Here is a 15,044-nt window from a genome sequence, read left to right on the forward strand (position 1 = left end):
GTAGACCGTGGATGAGGACGTGTGTTCCTTTCTAATCTCAGTAATCGGTGTATAGATACTTTGCAGCTTAAACTTCCAGTACAGCATACGCTTTGTTGGATTCTCCAGTTGGCTCACTTTCGTTCCGCAGCTTATTCATCTTTATAGCGGGTTTTTCATGTCGCGTTGGTTAAACTACAGTTGGTTAATCCTTTCTGTTTTACAATATTCAGTGTCAATTAATTCAATTACCGTCAAAGGTTAGCTCGATTCTTTGCTTTACTGTTTATTATTTTGTGCAGGGTAGTTTGGGTGGTCCTATGGCGACTGTTTACTAACTATGCCATTGAACAGACTAGAATCAATTCGCCAAATTATTTGGAAGTCATATAATACTACGCTAAAGTCAACTATCGTTCACGTACACGTTCTAGTCTTCATCGTCCCAGGTCAATTTAGCCACAGTGATCTTCCTACTGTTGCCGTTCTTTTCACCGGTCTTCTGGATACTTTCGTTAATTGTACTTGCTGGCCAGCTTCTCTACGCCTACTATTACAAGAAGAAGCGCAGTGAAAAGAAACCGATTAACACGCCTAATCATATGCAACCGGCTGAGCTACATAAGGAGGTTGGTGGTTATCATAATATCCTTAGCCTGTGGCTGATTCGTTGTAGGCCGGTAATGCTCTCTTTAGTCACGAGGACTATGACGGCGCTATAAGGGTATGTTTAGTCAATGCTTCAATGCTTGTGGGCCTGAAATGTTGGTACTGACGGTTTGTCTACTAGGAGTATACCAAGGCGTATGTTTTGGCCACCGGTCGATTTTGCTCCAGGGCATACTAATTAGTTTAGCATCATCCAAGACGCATCCAATCCAGCGTACTTTACGAACGTGAGTGCTGGAGCAAGGTCGTGGCTGCACCATTGACTAACTGACTTAGCGAGCACTATGTCGTCTGCGATTGCACAGGTACGATGAAGCACTGGCTGATTGCCAGAAAGCACTGGAATTGACGTCTGACTCAAGTACGTATTGTATATATCCTTTCGCACAATGACGTAATGCTAACGCTTCTGTACAGTGAAAGCACACTTTTACGTATGTCAATTGCCGTTATACGTTGCCGTTTTGTTCAAACGCTAACAAATATCTAGAAAGGACAAGCTTTGTTAGCTCTAGATAGGCCAAATGAGGCTCTGCGGTCCTGCAAACTTGCGTACGAACTGTCTCTGAAGCAAAAGTCTCCTTCGGCGTCAAGTATAGCTCAGACCGTGCTCAATGCAAAGAAAAGACGATGGGAGATTATGGAACAGCGCCGGGTGGAGAAGGAAGGGCACTTGTTATTTGAAATGAAGGATATTCTGCATACAAATTACGAAATGAAGACTAAGAAGGCTGAGCAAGATCCAGATGCCACAGAACAGGAAAGAATAGAGACCCGAGAGATTCTCGAATACGAGTATCTCGAGAAGGTGGCCCAGTTGGAACAGACGTTCGAAAGGTCGGATGAGAAGTATAGGAAACGGGATGTTCCGGATTATCTAATTGACCCCATTTCTTTTAATATATTTTATGGTATGCCTCTTGCGCCACGCACGTTATAGGCTAGTTGTGCTAATTGGCTCTAGATCCGGTTGTTAGCAAGTCTGGGCAGTCGTTCGAGCGATCTGTGATCCTGGAGCATCTAAAGAATCATAAATTCGATCCGTTCACTAGAGAGTACTTAACCGAGAGTGAGTTACGACCCAATCTAAGTTTGAAGGCTGCGTGTGAGGTGAGTTGCCCTAAACGAATCCGCTTCCCTCGCGCGATAAATGAGCTAACTAGTCTAGCAATTTTTGGAGGAAAACGGGTGGGCTGTAGACTACTAACTTATGAGAATTACTTTTTGTTGCATTAGTTTTCTCTAGAAATTTATGGGTCGTTGTTCTTGGCAGCACATGAATGACTTATACTTTTAAATGTTCGTCGGGATGCTGGTACTCTTAATATGTCAAAAACTTGATCCTGTTTATTTGTAGTTATTAGGTCTGGTTTGTATATGACATGTGGTTGTGACAATTCTCGTTTTTGAATTTTTCAAGCATATAGGAGTCATGGTTTGGCCTTCAGTTTAATGTTTATACACTCTTACTACAATGAAAGATTTGACTACAGAGCTTTTGCCGAATTGTTTGGAAGTACGTTCTACTTGTATACAGTCGGAAAGAATCAAAAGGATTGCAAATAATCAATAATAGGAAAACAACTAATCCAAACCATGCAATGGACGAAGACGAGGTATGCGGACACTTGTTTTTGACAAGAGTCATGCAACTCGGAAGACCGAGAAGGAGCGAGCCTCAACGCGCGCCACAGTGTGGCGGCTCTTAAAGTGCAGGTTGCTGCACAGGATGTAGACCATCCACACGATCGTCGTTCCTGTGTAGATATTTGTCTACTGTCCGCTCTACTGTGAGAGTTTACGCCTGAACCCTGAATACTATATGGACAAGAAAGCTTGTGGCTTATGCCGATATATTTTAGAATATTAACTATGCCGGAGAACGGGTTTCAACCCTTCCTTATATACACTTCTCCGGCGTACAACTCTTGACGAAAGACTTTTAGCCTCGGACTAAGCCGGGCGCACGGAAACTAACGAAACAATAATGCCATCATCTAAAGAACAACAAAGACGAAAAAAAGAAGAAGTCATGACGTAGTCTCGGAAGGACCACGGAGCAAAGATTTTGCGATGCGATGGCTGCGGCTCATGCATGCTGACGTCAATCTTTGTGAAGGTCTCCGAGGTACGAATCCGAGGTACGAAACCCTCAGGAAGGATTCCTGACATTACCCCCCTTTCAAGGACTCGTCTGACAAGAGAGAGTCCAAATTGTTGGGCCGGGGTTTCCGGGGAAATCGCGTATGGAATTCCCGAAGTCGCTCAGTGCAATGTGTAAGGTGCTCGAGGGGCTCCCACCCTTCTTCGTTCCACCCCAACCATACGACCAGATATTCGATGTGTCCATCGCGAGTGCGTCGGCTATTGATGATCTCGTCCACCTCGTATTCCAATTCGTCATCAATCTCGAGAGGTGGTGGAGGGGAGTCGGCCGTGCGGGGAAGGTCGGATGCGACATATTCCTTGAGTAGCGAGACATGAAACACCTTGTGGATGCGCATCTTTCGGGGTAAGTCCAAGCGGTAGGCATTCTTTCCTATGCGTCGAGGACGGTAAACGGTCCCAAATATCGGTCGTCGAGTTTCGCCGACGGGCGCTTGGTCTTGATGTTGCGTCTAGATAAAAGGACCTTATCACCCACTGCAAAGGTGTGTTCCTTGTGATGCTGGTCGTAATACCGAGCATGATCTTTTTGGGCCAATGCCATGCTGGTGCGGATTTCCTTGTGGAGGTTTTCTAAAGCTTGCAAACGGTCGTGACCAGCCGTCATGGTAGCGGCACCAGATGGGACGTCAAAATGGTAGGTCGGGTTATAACCATAATTCGCAAAGAAAGGAGTCTGATTCGTGGAAGGGTTCAGTGTGTTGTTGTAAGTGAACTGAGCAAATGGTAACAAGTCGGTCCAGTCATCTTGTCGTCGATGTAGAGGGCGTAACGCTTTTATTTCTACAAGAGAGAAATGTACAAAAAGAACTCGTTGAGGAAAAGAAGAAAAAGGAAAAGAAAGAGGAAAAGGACAACAAAAGAGAAAAGTAAAACTAACGGCGGACGACTGCGGTCCGCGAGGGCGCAGCCGAGCCACGGCCGGGCGTAGCCCGCGACAGTCGAGCCGTATAAAGGCGGAGAAACTGGTCTAACGCTTGGTTGACTCGTTCGGTCTGTCCGTCTGTCTGCGGATGAAATGCAGTTGAGTACTTGCCCTTGATCTTAGTCGTATCCAGGAAGGCTGACCAAAATCGAGACAGGAACACAGAGCCGCGATCCGAGACGATATCAGTGGGAACGCCATGGTTGGCAAATACGTGTTCAATAAAGACGTCGGCTAATTGAACAGCAGTAATCGTTTTCTTGACGGGAGCAAATCTCGCCATCTTCGTTAGACGATCCACAATCACGAGAATCGAATCAAATCCATTCGAAATCGGAAGGTCCGTGATGAAGTCCATAGACAGTGATGTCCAAGGTCGTTCCGGAACCGGTAAAGACTGTAAGGTACCATACGGTAGACGTCGGGGAATCTTCGTGCGTTGACACTTGTCACAAGATCGCACAAAATCCTTCACAAATCGTTTCATTCCGAGCCAGAAGTAGTCCCGACTAACCAGCTCATACGTTCTCAGGGTGCCCGGGTGGCCTGCCGTAATCGGATCGTGGTAGGCGGAAACAATATCCGTCTTCAGTTGGGAATTATCGGGGACACAGAGGCGATCATCCTTGTACAAGAGACCCTCTATCAGATTGGTTCCTCGTAAATCGGGGTTGTTCGTGCCCTGATTCAACTTGTCCACGAGGTCCTGAAGCCACGGGTCGTTCGGTTGCAGTGTCCGGATGCGCTCCTCGATCTCATTCTCTGGTTCATCATGAGACGTGCGACGGTGTTGAAAGAACAACTTTGTTCTCCCATTTAGACCGTAAATGCGTAGGCTCTAGTTTGCTAGACACGGCACAACCTTACGCTTGATGATCTCTTTTTTGCTAGTATCTTGACAGTGAAGTTATTGAGCCGACGGGCTGGATCTCACTAACTGAGTGCGGAAGATTTCGGCTATTGCTACATGAGCCGCATCAGCCTCTAATTAGAGTTTAGGAGTACTTTTGACTCAGGTACACAACTCTTCGCACCATCATCATTAGGCGACGGCCTTGTACATGATGCTCAAGATTACTTGGCAGAGACTAACTTGATTAAGTATAGTGAATGATCGTAATTTCACTCATTCTGATATATTCATCAGAATGCGCAAATCTTTTCTTCATATAGATTAGCTACAGTGATAACGAACATTCAGTCGAGAGGGGCTCTGTGCTAGCATTGATTTGTATATAAATAGTCCACCTCAATCCCTGTGAGGGCCGGGCCTCTTATCTCTTATCTTGTTATCCTATCTTTGTCCTGCCGGTGTTACCCGGACCCGGCAGGGAGTATAGTTGTTTAATAGCGTTGCGTTGTCTCTTTCTTCTTCTCTTTCCTCTTTGTCGATACTATTTGAAATAAAGGTAGTACTAGCTGTCGATACACATCTTTCCTCATCGTAGGATTCTGACAATCCCTCTTGGAATCGCAATAAGGTCTAACAACCTAACAGCGAACATTCCAACAACCCCTTCTCTCATCCATTACCAGCGCAACACATTGCATCTCTCCGACAGAGGGGCGCAGTTTATTGCTAGTTTTTGGCGTTCTTTCCTCAGCGGTCTAAAGATCAAGGCTTTCTTCTCGACGGCGTTTCATCCACAGACCGATGGACAGACCGAACGCGTGAACCAGATCTTAGAACAGTACTTGCGCGTTTATACGAATCGACAGCAAGATGATTGGGTCGACCTTTTACCTATCGCAGAATTCGTCTACAACAATAGTCGCAGTGCCACCACCGACTGAGCCCGTTCTATGCTCTGCTCGGTTATCATCCGACCTTCAGTTTCGATCTCCCCTCCGGCACCGCGACAGTAACCATGGCGGACCGCCATGTCGAACTTACTCGTATACATGCCGATTTGCAATCATCGATGAAGTTAGCTCAGGAAGACCATGCTCGCTACTATAATCGCCGACGAACTCCAAAACATTCGAAGTTGGCGATCAAGTTCTCTTATCGACTCGAAATTTGAAACTGAAAGATGCGTCACGCCGACTAAGCGCCCGGTATATTGGTCCGTTTCCCATCACCGAGCGCATTGGCCAACAGGCATATCGATTATCACTCCCGTCCACGATGCAAATCCACAACGTATTCCACGTCTCGTTACTCAAACTGTAATGGACAGTGCCGCGATTGCGGTGTGCGGCGTGCGGCATGCGGGGGAGCGGCGAGGGAGATCGTGTTGGGGGGTTGGGTTGTTGGTTGGTGCCCCTCGTCGGGTGGTGTGTTCTTTGTTGGTCTCTTGCTTGTACGTTGTTGTCTTGGTTTTGTTGGTCTCTTGCTTGCGTTGCGCGTTTGTTGTCTTTGGGTTTGCGTGCTTTTGCGTGTGTTCTACGTGTACATAGGTTAGTAGACGCCTGACAGAGCATAAAAGGAGGGGTTTGTCCTCGCTGTCAGGTCAAGCACGAAGTCTTGTATTCTTGTAATAAATTTGTTTATTCAAATTTGCCTTCTAGTCCAGTCTGTCCCTCCTCGAGTCCGTGCTCTCGAGTCATCCCGTTACAGTTTCGAAGGATCGCTTTCTGCTCTGTGGTTGGATATAGCCTGAAACGTCTGACCTTCTCTGCTTGTTGTTTCTCTGTTTGTTCTTCCTCTCTCTTTCTGCGTTTTGCTGCTCTTTCTTTCTTATCGACTGTCGCGCATTCCGCAGTTGATGCCGATAGACAATCAGTGATTGGCTGGTCGGATGCAGACCGTTTACAGGTTCCCCAGCCTTCAGTTACAAGTTCGCCAGTCCATTCGCGTTCGATCAGATTAAGAGAAGGCAGCCACAGTGTGCGACTGATTCGAGCGGAATCTTCATTCCAAAATGGCTTGGGAACAATTTTCATATTCGGAGTATTCTGTTCGCCGACTGCAACGCAAGGGCAAGGAGGAGCTTGAGGCTTATCTATACAGCAAGTAAGTTATTTGAATGCTAAATCAGTGGTCCGGATACTTCAACTTACCCATTCCGCTAGCGGTTTCCATGTCAAGCTGTCACAAAGAAGACAGTAGTGGTGCGAGCAGGGAGATGTGTATATAGTTGCCGTTCAGCGGCGAATGCAGCAGAGGCAAAGGGGACAGAAGGGGATATTTATAATTAGATGAGAGGCACAGGTACCGGAAATATGATGCAGGTTTTTCGCGAGTGATTTTTTACTGCTGGGCTCGTGTCACCCAGCGTTTTCTTTCTACCTTTATTCGATGATCTCACAATCTGTACTACCTGACGCTACAGGCGTGAATCGCAGCCCATATATAGTATCTGTTAAGAAGATCACTACTTTAAGAAGATCACTACCTTATCATTAGGATGATTTAGAGTGCAAGCTAAGACTGCTACTTCTTCAAGTTCGTGTAATCACGCGCCTACGACGCAAAACATCCAGCCAGCCATAGGTGGGCACTTCAGTCGCCAACCACTTGTAGGCCGATATCTTGACTTTTCCACGGTAAGTTACTGGAAAAATATATTTTCTGGTCGTCATGCATACTAAATTTCAGATGTCATATATTTGTTCAGGAATTGCACGCATTATCTGATTACAGTTATCTCCGCTCGTGCTGCCCACCATCAATTGAGGCTGAGCTAATCCTTCGCAATTTGATAGACTCAAAATCGCCGGTTTGTCATAGTTATCCGATTTCTATAATTCTATCATACTGTTACCAAGCGATGCTGGTCGACAAATATCTACGGAAATTAGGGGCTCCGCGAGCATTCCCGGTGGGTACTGGAAACGTTAAAGGAAACGCGAATGATGAATTCGAAGAATGGATAAGCCATTTGAGCGATAATCTTGCTGATCCGGCCAATGTCAGCGAGATGGTATACATTAGCGACTCTGACGACGAGGAAGTCGAAGCGGTGGACGAGGATGCTGACGGTGCAGATTCACTAAACCTTTCGAATACGACTAGTGCGAATATTCTAGTTTCACAGATACGATTAACTTTGCGATAACAAAGTAGCCAGTGCCCGCTTAGACCTAACCCTGCATCCGCTTTATTTAGTAACTTTCATCGAAACTTCGTCCGCACGTGAGCTCACACATACATGCACATACCAGGCATGAATATGCCCCTGAAATCCTTTGTGTGAGGTGAGGTCACCAATTGTTGAACGGAAGATTATCCAGTCAAATGGCCACAGCGACGCTGTTAGGGAAAAATTCCTACTGTGGCCAAAACTTCTGTGTCGACAAGTGCGTGTTATATTAGTGCCTCTATAAGTAGTACACACACGACCAATGTATAATCGCCATGAGAGCGTACGGAATAGTTCAAATTACGTTATGTTCCCAGGCCGGACGGAGTGAACAACTACTGCTGAAACGAACGTCACAGAGACCGTCGCCGTCATGAGATGTGCGGAGAGCTAAGCGCAAGCTTAGGATATCTATTGCTAATACAATAATAGTGCCTGGTCATGATTACCAGAAAATAGCCGAAGTTGAACGCCACAACGACGGAGCTGCCAATCCCTCGTCTGAGGAAGCGAATGATCCATCATTTGGGCGGCAACGACGGTCATGACGTGATATCCGATACGATTGCTATCCTCAGTACATTATGTACGATACGATTTCTATCCTCAGTTTCTCGACCGATGCAGGGATCTTCTGAGATGTTCATTGGCACGGATAGGGAATAAAGGAATTTTGAGCAATTCTGCTTGAATATTCTCGAGCAAGAATACTATCACGGTGGTGCCTAGGGACATCATGTACGTGCAATTCTAGTCAGCAATCTGTATGTTCTGGATCTCCAGCAAAGTAACTTTGGTTAACAAAATCCATTGTCGCTCTATCGAAAGTATCGTACAAATACGTTAAAAATGTCAAACCACAAACTAACGCCAGTCTTAAAATATCCCAACGATTTCGTTCATTATGCCAGACCTTAAATCCAACGATTCAACATCTGGCCATTAAGGCTCAACCGTAGAATAATCTCCCGCCTCAACCTCCTTTCGAAATTCACTCTCAATATGGTCGCATAGATCCATAAGATCGTCTAACCCTTTCTCAAGTGCCTGAATAGCGGTAATATCTCCTATATTGATATTAGCAGTGGCAAAGTCAGATAGCCACAAAGATCCATACCGTAAGTTTGAATTCGGATATTCACGGCAGCCTCTGAAGGATGAGGGATAGAATAACCGCAAAACTCAACATCAGGGCTATTTGACCCACGTTAGAAATTATTGCGTGTACATATAATCCTGCACATACTTCTTCATGATCATATATCGCAGCGCATTACCAATCGTGTGATCCTCCTTTAAAATCCTGAAGGAGGCCGTAGTACCGTCTTCGGAGGCGCCAGGGAGCTATACTTTAGTTAGTATAATTCTGTCCAAATATACACTTACTTCGGCGTTCATACAATCTGGATCTTATTGGGATCAATCTCTCCATCAAATTCAAACTCGCCGCCAGTCATTTCTTCGTCTACAACTTCCTCCTTCCCTGAGACGATCCGGTGGCCTCATTTAATTCATTAGCTGCTGACGGCATAATGCACTGATTCTGAGTTATCGAATCTATGTGATGACTCCAAAATAGAGGCAGAACTTTTTTTTTCAGCTGCCCTTGTAAACACCAGTAGTTTATTCCAGTCGTCGGCGGTTTATTCCAGTCGTCGGCGCTGAGGGCATGGGGTAAGGGCCCATAGTAGTAACGCGCTCGGGACTTTATCTCCGACTTAACCTAGACCGGGAGATGTCTTTTGGCTTTAAAATAAGTGATTTGATTAAGACGCTATCATATTTTAACAGAACAAAATCCTTAGTCACAATCATTATGGGCCAAGTCCGAATTTACGCTAAATACGGCCGATGCCCCTCGCTCCTTTTTCAAGCTCCAGGCCTCGGGCCATAATCAGTCGGACAGTGACGGTTTCGGTCGACAGAGAGGCAGCACTCAATGGGAAGTGTAATGAAATGATAATTTTTTCTTATTACTTATGGCACGATAAAATGACAAATTTCCATCACTAGGAATAATTGTATTCATTACTAAGTACTACTGGTACAAATACGTAAATCTCTTCATAATATTACAGGTGCTGTCCAAATTCAGTAATACGAGCCCAAACGACGATATCAAACAAATAATGACAGAAGGTATTAAACAATGCAGTTTAACAAATTAATGCCACAGCCAGTCAAAAAGACGATTCACAATACTTAAAGCAGGATGTAAACTAGCAGATAACACGACAAAAAAAACTAAAAGCATAACTGTAGTTAACGCCAGCAGGGTCTAGTCTAAAAATTCAAAGTTAGTAATACAAAACAAATAATATACGAGTATAAAGTTTCACAGTTCACAGTTCACAGTTCGAAGTTCACAGTTCACAGTCCGCAGTCCGCAGTTCTCTGTCAACGGCACGCCAGGAATATACTGCTCGCACGACTAGGTCAACGATAGTTTGTTCGTCAAATCCCAACGATCTGTGACGAGTGATTATGTCATACATTAGCTTGATTTCCGCTTTCATATGTTTCGTGCCCTTTCTATGATCTCTAGTCGCGAAGACCTGTCGGAGACCTGGGCTTATGTCCAAGTGTCGAAACATGAATCCGCTCACTTCGGCGTATATCTGGCTTGCGGTTACCCCCTCAGGGATTTCTTCGTCTTCTTTGGGAGGGCAGGCATGACTCCGCCTTCTCATAAACGTGGGAATGTCAGTCGGTGACGTTTCTGCAATATTCTCCCCTTCATCCTCGAGCCCAACATTAATCTTCGCCTCGTTGGAGAGTATATCGACGTCGGCAGTCCTTCTGGACGAATACGTAGGGGTTAACAGGGAATCTTGCACGCTATTTGCTTCGTCCAGTTTTGTGAGTATTGGCGGTCCCTCAGGAATGAGCTTCACATTGATATCTCCACCTTGGTCGCCCAAATGTCTTAACCGCATATTAGGCAGACCTAAGTCATTGTCACCGTCAAAATAATCGACAGCATACGGTTCCCAACTAGGAGAATCTAGAGGCGAGTTGTCACTAGAGTTCTCAAAGTTATCAAAAATTGTGTCGAAATCGGTGTCTGAGTACGGTGTAACAGGATCCGACGGGAGCGAGCATTCTTTTGGGTCAGCATGTTGCAGATACTCAGACAGCTTCAGAATTGGACGTGGACGGGGCCGCATTTGATTGGGATCCAGAGGAAGAAACGGCACACGAGTCGGGCGAATGCTCGTGCTAGCTCGATATTTGAAATCAGCGGCAGCACGTTGAAAATAGTCTTGGTGTCTGTTTTGCATGAATGACGGATTCAAACACTGGGCGTCTCTGCTGGCCGCACCGTTGGATGGATCTAGGGACAGTTGGACAAAGCGACCAGCTGCTCTGAGAGGACAGTTTTGTAATACATCCGTTCTCGTAGGGGTAGTCAACTTGTGATTGTCGCGTCCTACCCACGGATTTAAAAGAGACTGGTAAACAATAACATCTAAGTTCAGTGTTAGCCCATGGACCGCCAGACGGTTAACCTCTACACACCCCAGCAATGATTGTTCTCAACAGTCGTGATAAGTTGTTGAGAACCTTGCCCTTTGTCGTTTATGTCACTATTGCTTGTACCCAATGCAGCCTTGTGAGGATTCTCAAGTCTAGGTAGCCGTCCCGCAGATTCGGTACGAACGTTCGATATGGTCGGACGCAAGGGAAAACGATGACAAGCATCGTCTAATGTCAAGGAGCAAACAGTCAACGTCGACGACAAAAAAATACGCGTCATCGTGTACTGCAAGATAGTTGGCGATGAGGGATTAGAGTGTACCGATTGAGCTTGCCATAAAGCGCGTGATGACTGTGAAATAGCTTGCGATGGAGCCACGCAAAGCTGTGACATGTATGGCTGCAGGAAGGCGTGACGCTGCTTGCATGTCACAGTATCTGTAGAAAGAAAGTTAGCATACCGGTACTCGTAAACTGATGAGATGATATAATGCGCACTCCAGCAGCCGCTGTAAAGAACCAAGGCATTCGATTTGTCCCTGCCAGCCGGATTGGAAATCTTCGCAGAACCATCGTGCGTTGAATCAGTAAACACTGCGACATCTTTATCCATTAGCGCTCATATTATACAAACCATGAAAACAGTCTTACCCCATCCGACAGGATTGTAGACGAAGACTTCAGTACATTGAGCGTAGACGGCCTGGCGGACCAAGCCTCCGACCATTGAACTTGCGAGAGACTTAACTGCACTGGCAGCTATCGCGAACAAGTTTTCGGTGATCGTGGCGTTGCCTTCTTCACTGGAACTCACTTGTATTGTCTCTATGTCAGAAGTAGTGGCGACAACAGTGCTGGTGTGGTTGATCGGGTCATGCAGGAGATCTGACAAAGGAAACCCGAACATGAGTGTGTCCTCCAGTGCAGGAACGGAGAGTGGCTTGAACAGGAAGGACATAATTGTCAGAAACTTTGATAAGTTTAAGAGTGTTTTATGAAAGCAGGAAGGCTTGAAGGCAAGGAAGGAAATGAAGATGTGGAGAGCTCGGGAAGTATAGAGGTGAAGCTGACCGGACTTCTTATGGCTGAATAAGTGAGCTTCAGGCGGTCCGAATCGCAACTCGATAACGCGTCTATACAGAAGTCGGCAGCTGTTTAACGACTGGACAGCGACTCCCTTCAGGTTCTTCTTGAGCGAAATTAAAAAGCAAATATCTTGCAGCAGAAGTTGGACACTGATTGAACGTCCCAAAGATCACGACCCACAGTTGCGACTAGATTGAATATCTAAAAACTTTTTTTTGCAAATCTGTTGACCTCAAAGGCGCGTAGCCAAGCATGCATGGACAATTCTTCAATTCAAGCATCCACGAATCATTACAGGCATTGATATGACGAAATAGATCATAAGCTTATCTACGGGTCACGATATCTGTATACCACGAGAACGAACGTATATCCTAATTACGGTCATTATCGTCCAACATGCCACTAGACGCATTTGAAGCGCGTCTGACATTCATAGAACTGCTTCGACGATTAAACGCATCAGTTCAATCGGCAACTAAATGTGCGCAATTTGCGCTCAGATATCAAGATCTGTGTGAGGATTTATATTCATGTATACTGGAAGAGTTAGATAAGGCAAGTTCAGTTATAGTGTGCCCCAGATGTAGGGCAGCAAGCACGATATTGAGGTGCTAATCTAGCTATTTACTCTAGACGTCATTAAATGCTCGGATAAATATTTTGTATTTTTTGGAGACGCTATGTGAGAACAGCATAAGGACGGGGTTTGAGGAATATGTGGACATGGTGAATCGCGATCTGTGGGAAATATTGGACAAAGTTGTTCCACCAGCCCAAGGTGCACTGGCCAACGTCGCGTTAGCAAGAAAGGTAATCAGGTTTGTCTATAAGATTACAGACGGGTGCGATGCTAATAGGGAATGGTGGATACAGGCCCTAGATAATCTGAAGCAAAAGTCGATCATTACGAGCGATAATTACGAGCGCGTGGAGACCATCCTATCTGAGCGGGAAAAGCTAGTGTATGCTCTGGTTCCGAGAATATTATTGAGTCTAAATTTCAATTGACTCATTTGTGTACAAGTTCTGACTGACATGAAAAAGGAGCCAAGACGAGTTTCAGACGAAGCAAGAGCTACCATCGTTTTCAAAAGAAGAAATCTTGAGACGAATGGAAGAGGACAGAGAAAGGGTGTGTTTCTTCTAGTGTCTGCATAGATTACGTATATACAATCTCATAATTTTGGCGTTGCTACTGACACAATGACAATAGCATAAGCGAATGCGTGAGAATATATGGGTCATCCCGTCAGGCGACGCTACTCAGATCGAATTCGAAAATGCGTGGGAGACTACCAGCAGTTTAGACGAAGACGATTACGAGATTATGAGAGAGGAGAACGCTATTTTAGAACAAGCTACGCGGTAAAATGTGCTGTAAACATCTAAGTTGTCATTTTGTAAATATCTGGCGTTGCGGTGTCAATTTTGAATTTGGAAACATTTTCGGACATTCAAATCCATATGCGTATTTCCATCATACATGCACCCACAGTGACTTGCAGAAGGCCAGCCATAGGAAACAGTTCGCTAACTGAACATTTTGAAATAGAAGAAGTAAATGTTTCCGATTAGAATCTATCTACAAATCGCATAACAAACCGGAAACGTCTAGTACGAGATATTTGTACAAGGAAGAGAGAGAACCAAAAGGGATAAAATACATGTTTCACATGGTTACGCAGCCAATCCGTGATTACCTATATCAACACCGCCTTCGTTTCTTTTTATGCCGATCCACTCCGCTTACTCCAACGTAATCTTCGCGCCTAAGCCCTCCAAAGTGGCCTTGATTTTCTCTGCATCATCCTTTGTCACGTTCTCCCGCAAGATCTTTGGTGCACTCTCGACAAACTTCTTTGATTCGACCAAATTCAAACCGAGTAATGCCTTGACTTCCTTGATGATCTTGGGCTTCGCGCCTGCTTCGAAGCTGTCGAGTTTAACGTTGAACATGGTCTTCTCCTGCACTGGCTCAGGTTCTGGCTCCGCTGCTGCAGCGGCGGCCGCCGGAGCGGCAGCGGCAGCAGTTGGGATCGCTATGTCTTGTATATTGAGACGGCTCTATGAATAAAGTATAAGCATCAATGCCTTCTCCATCAGCGGTATCTCGCGTCAACGCTATGCCGGCATTTAGTACCAGTGAGGCCAATTCATACCTTTAGAAGTGCGACAAGGTCAGCAGTCTCAATGAGAGTGAGATTGGAAATTTGGTCTACTATGCTCGAAATCTTTGGGTTCGCCTCGGCGGTTGTACTGTTGTGCCGTATGGCCTGGCAGAAGTGTGGGGCCGTAGCGTTGGCTAATTGTCTGTGTTCGTCATTAGCAGCTACGTTTGCAACTCCCACCTGCTCGTATCACTGACGCTGGTCTCCCCAATGTTTAAAAGGAAACAATTGGCCCATGAAATATTGAAGCTACTTACCTGCTAGAGACTGCACGGGACGCGGCCCTCAGCGACGGCTTTACGGCAAGAGAGAGCGACATGCTGGATAGGACGATATGATACAGAAATGAGAGATGCGATAACCAGAATCCCAGGAAAAAGAACAGAATAAGTGTCTAAATATGCGATTGAACAGTCAGACTGCTCAAGTTAATGCTCTTACGGGCGAGAGTACAAGTCTGATGCACTCGTTCTAAGTGGTCTCATAAGAACCGGGGCACGAAAATTGAAAAGCCAGAGAAAATTTTAAGTTTCACCGGTGGATTCA

At 45.6% G+C, this 15,044-nt stretch overlaps 7 protein-coding genes across 7 annotated transcripts; 3 read left to right on the forward strand and 4 right to left on the reverse strand.

The window, feature by feature from the left end:
* Window positions 1–319: 319 nt before the first annotated feature.
* On the forward strand, window positions 320–2,343 carry POJ06DRAFT_121020 (uncharacterized protein). The gene is made up of 9 exons (XM_056184248.1): window positions 320–608; window positions 656–703; window positions 770–783; window positions 836–875; window positions 925–1,009; window positions 1,066–1,082; window positions 1,139–1,559; window positions 1,613–1,758; window positions 1,817–2,343. Exons 1-9 carry the CDS (start codon window positions 582–584, stop codon window positions 1,853–1,855), a joined length of 837 nt encoding a protein of 278 aa, XP_056043427.1. The 5' UTR covers window positions 320–581; the 3' UTR covers window positions 1,856–2,343.
* A 3,886-nt stretch (window positions 2,344–6,229) lies between these two features.
* POJ06DRAFT_301817 (uncharacterized protein) lies at window positions 6,230–6,764 on the reverse strand (the record flags this gene model as incomplete). The annotated part of the gene is made up of 2 exons (XM_056190747.1): window positions 6,230–6,684; window positions 6,743–6,764. 2 exons carry the CDS (start codon window positions 6,762–6,764, stop codon window positions 6,230–6,232), a joined length of 477 nt encoding a protein of 158 aa, XP_056043428.1.
* Window positions 6,765–7,204: 440 nt separating this feature from the next.
* Window positions 7,205–7,703, forward strand: POJ06DRAFT_255080 (uncharacterized protein; the record flags this gene model as incomplete). Its single annotated transcript, XM_056187847.1, has 1 exon — window positions 7,205–7,703. A coding segment is annotated over exon 1 (251 nt), but the record flags the coding sequence as incomplete, so codon positions are not given.
* Window positions 7,704–8,574: 871 nt separating this feature from the next.
* On the reverse strand, window positions 8,575–9,361 carry POJ06DRAFT_255084 (DNA-directed RNA polymerase). Its single transcript, XM_056187848.1, has 4 exons — window positions 9,165–9,361; window positions 9,011–9,108; window positions 8,882–8,958; window positions 8,575–8,831 (listed from the first exon to the last, which is right to left on the reverse strand). Exons 1-4 carry the CDS (start codon window positions 9,219–9,221, stop codon window positions 8,707–8,709), a joined length of 357 nt encoding a protein of 118 aa, XP_056043430.1. The 5' UTR covers window positions 9,222–9,361; the 3' UTR covers window positions 8,575–8,706.
* Window positions 9,362–10,127: 766 nt separating this feature from the next.
* Window positions 10,128–12,199, reverse strand: POJ06DRAFT_268861 (uncharacterized protein; the record flags this gene model as incomplete). The annotated part of the gene is made up of 4 exons (XM_056189335.1): window positions 10,128–11,233; window positions 11,284–11,679; window positions 11,740–11,844; window positions 11,893–12,199. 4 exons carry the CDS (start codon window positions 12,197–12,199, stop codon window positions 10,128–10,130), a joined length of 1,914 nt encoding a protein of 637 aa, XP_056043431.1.
* Window positions 12,200–12,726: 527 nt separating this feature from the next.
* Window positions 12,727–13,699, forward strand: POJ06DRAFT_282022 (CTD kinase subunit gamma CTK3-domain-containing protein; the record flags this gene model as incomplete). The annotated part of the gene is made up of 5 exons (XM_056189989.1): window positions 12,727–12,885; window positions 12,964–13,140; window positions 13,204–13,292; window positions 13,375–13,462; window positions 13,544–13,699. The coding sequence occupies 5 exons, from the start codon at window positions 12,727–12,729 to the stop codon at window positions 13,697–13,699; spliced, it is 669 nt and encodes a 222-aa protein (XP_056043432.1).
* Window positions 13,700–13,803: 104 nt separating this feature from the next.
* On the reverse strand, window positions 13,804–14,980 carry POJ06DRAFT_255094 (ribosomal protein L7/L12 C-terminal domain-containing protein). The gene is made up of 3 exons (XM_056187849.1): window positions 14,756–14,980; window positions 14,490–14,640; window positions 13,804–14,394 (listed from the first exon to the last, which is right to left on the reverse strand). The coding sequence occupies exons 1-3, from the start codon at window positions 14,815–14,817 to the stop codon at window positions 14,077–14,079; spliced, it is 531 nt and encodes a 176-aa protein (XP_056043433.1). The 5' UTR covers window positions 14,818–14,980; the 3' UTR covers window positions 13,804–14,076.
* Between the last annotated feature and the right edge of the window lie 64 nt (window positions 14,981–15,044).

This window comes from Lipomyces tetrasporus (genome assembly GCF_029532465.1).
Source record: "Lipomyces tetrasporus strain NRRL Y-64009 chromosome Unknown POJ06scaffold_6, whole genome shotgun sequence".
Taxonomy (NCBI): domain Eukaryota; kingdom Fungi; phylum Ascomycota; class Lipomycetes; order Lipomycetales; family Lipomycetaceae; genus Lipomyces; species Lipomyces tetrasporus.

Excerpts from the sequence above, each read along its gene's own strand:
- POJ06DRAFT_255094 (XM_056187849.1), bottom strand. The coding sequence starts at position 14,817 with ATGTCGCTCTCTCTTGCCGTAAAGCCGTCGCTGAGGGCCGCGTCCCGT. Across the intron at positions 14,641-14,755 it reads TCCCGTGCAGTCTCTAGCAG|ACAATTAGCCAACGCTACGG; the intron begins GTAAGTAGCTTC and ends TGACGAACACAG. Across the intron at positions 14,395-14,489 it reads ACCTTGTCGCACTTCTAAAG|AGCCGTCTCAATATACAAGA; the intron begins GTATGAATTGGC and ends CTTTATTCATAG.
- POJ06DRAFT_121020 (XM_056184248.1), top strand. The coding sequence starts at position 582 with ATGCAACCGGCTGAGCTACATAAGGAG. Across the intron at positions 609-655 it reads CGGCTGAGCTACATAAGGAG|GCCGGTAATGCTCTCTTTAG; the intron begins GTTGGTGGTTAT and ends GATTCGTTGTAG. Across the intron at positions 876-924 it reads ATCCAGCGTACTTTACGAAC|CGAGCACTATGTCGTCTGCG; the intron begins GTGAGTGCTGGA and ends TAACTGACTTAG.
- POJ06DRAFT_255084 (XM_056187848.1), bottom strand. The coding sequence starts at position 9,221 with ATGACTGGCGGCGAGTTTGAATTTGATGGAGAGATTGATCCCAATAAG. Across the intron at positions 9,109-9,164 it reads ATCCCAATAAGATCCAGATT|CTCCCTGGCGCCTCCGAAGA; the intron begins GTATGAACGCCG and ends ACTAAAGTATAG. Across the intron at positions 8,959-9,010 it reads CGATATATGATCATGAAGAA|CCCTGATGTTGAGTTTTGCG; the intron begins GTATGTGCAGGA and ends TGGGTCAAATAG.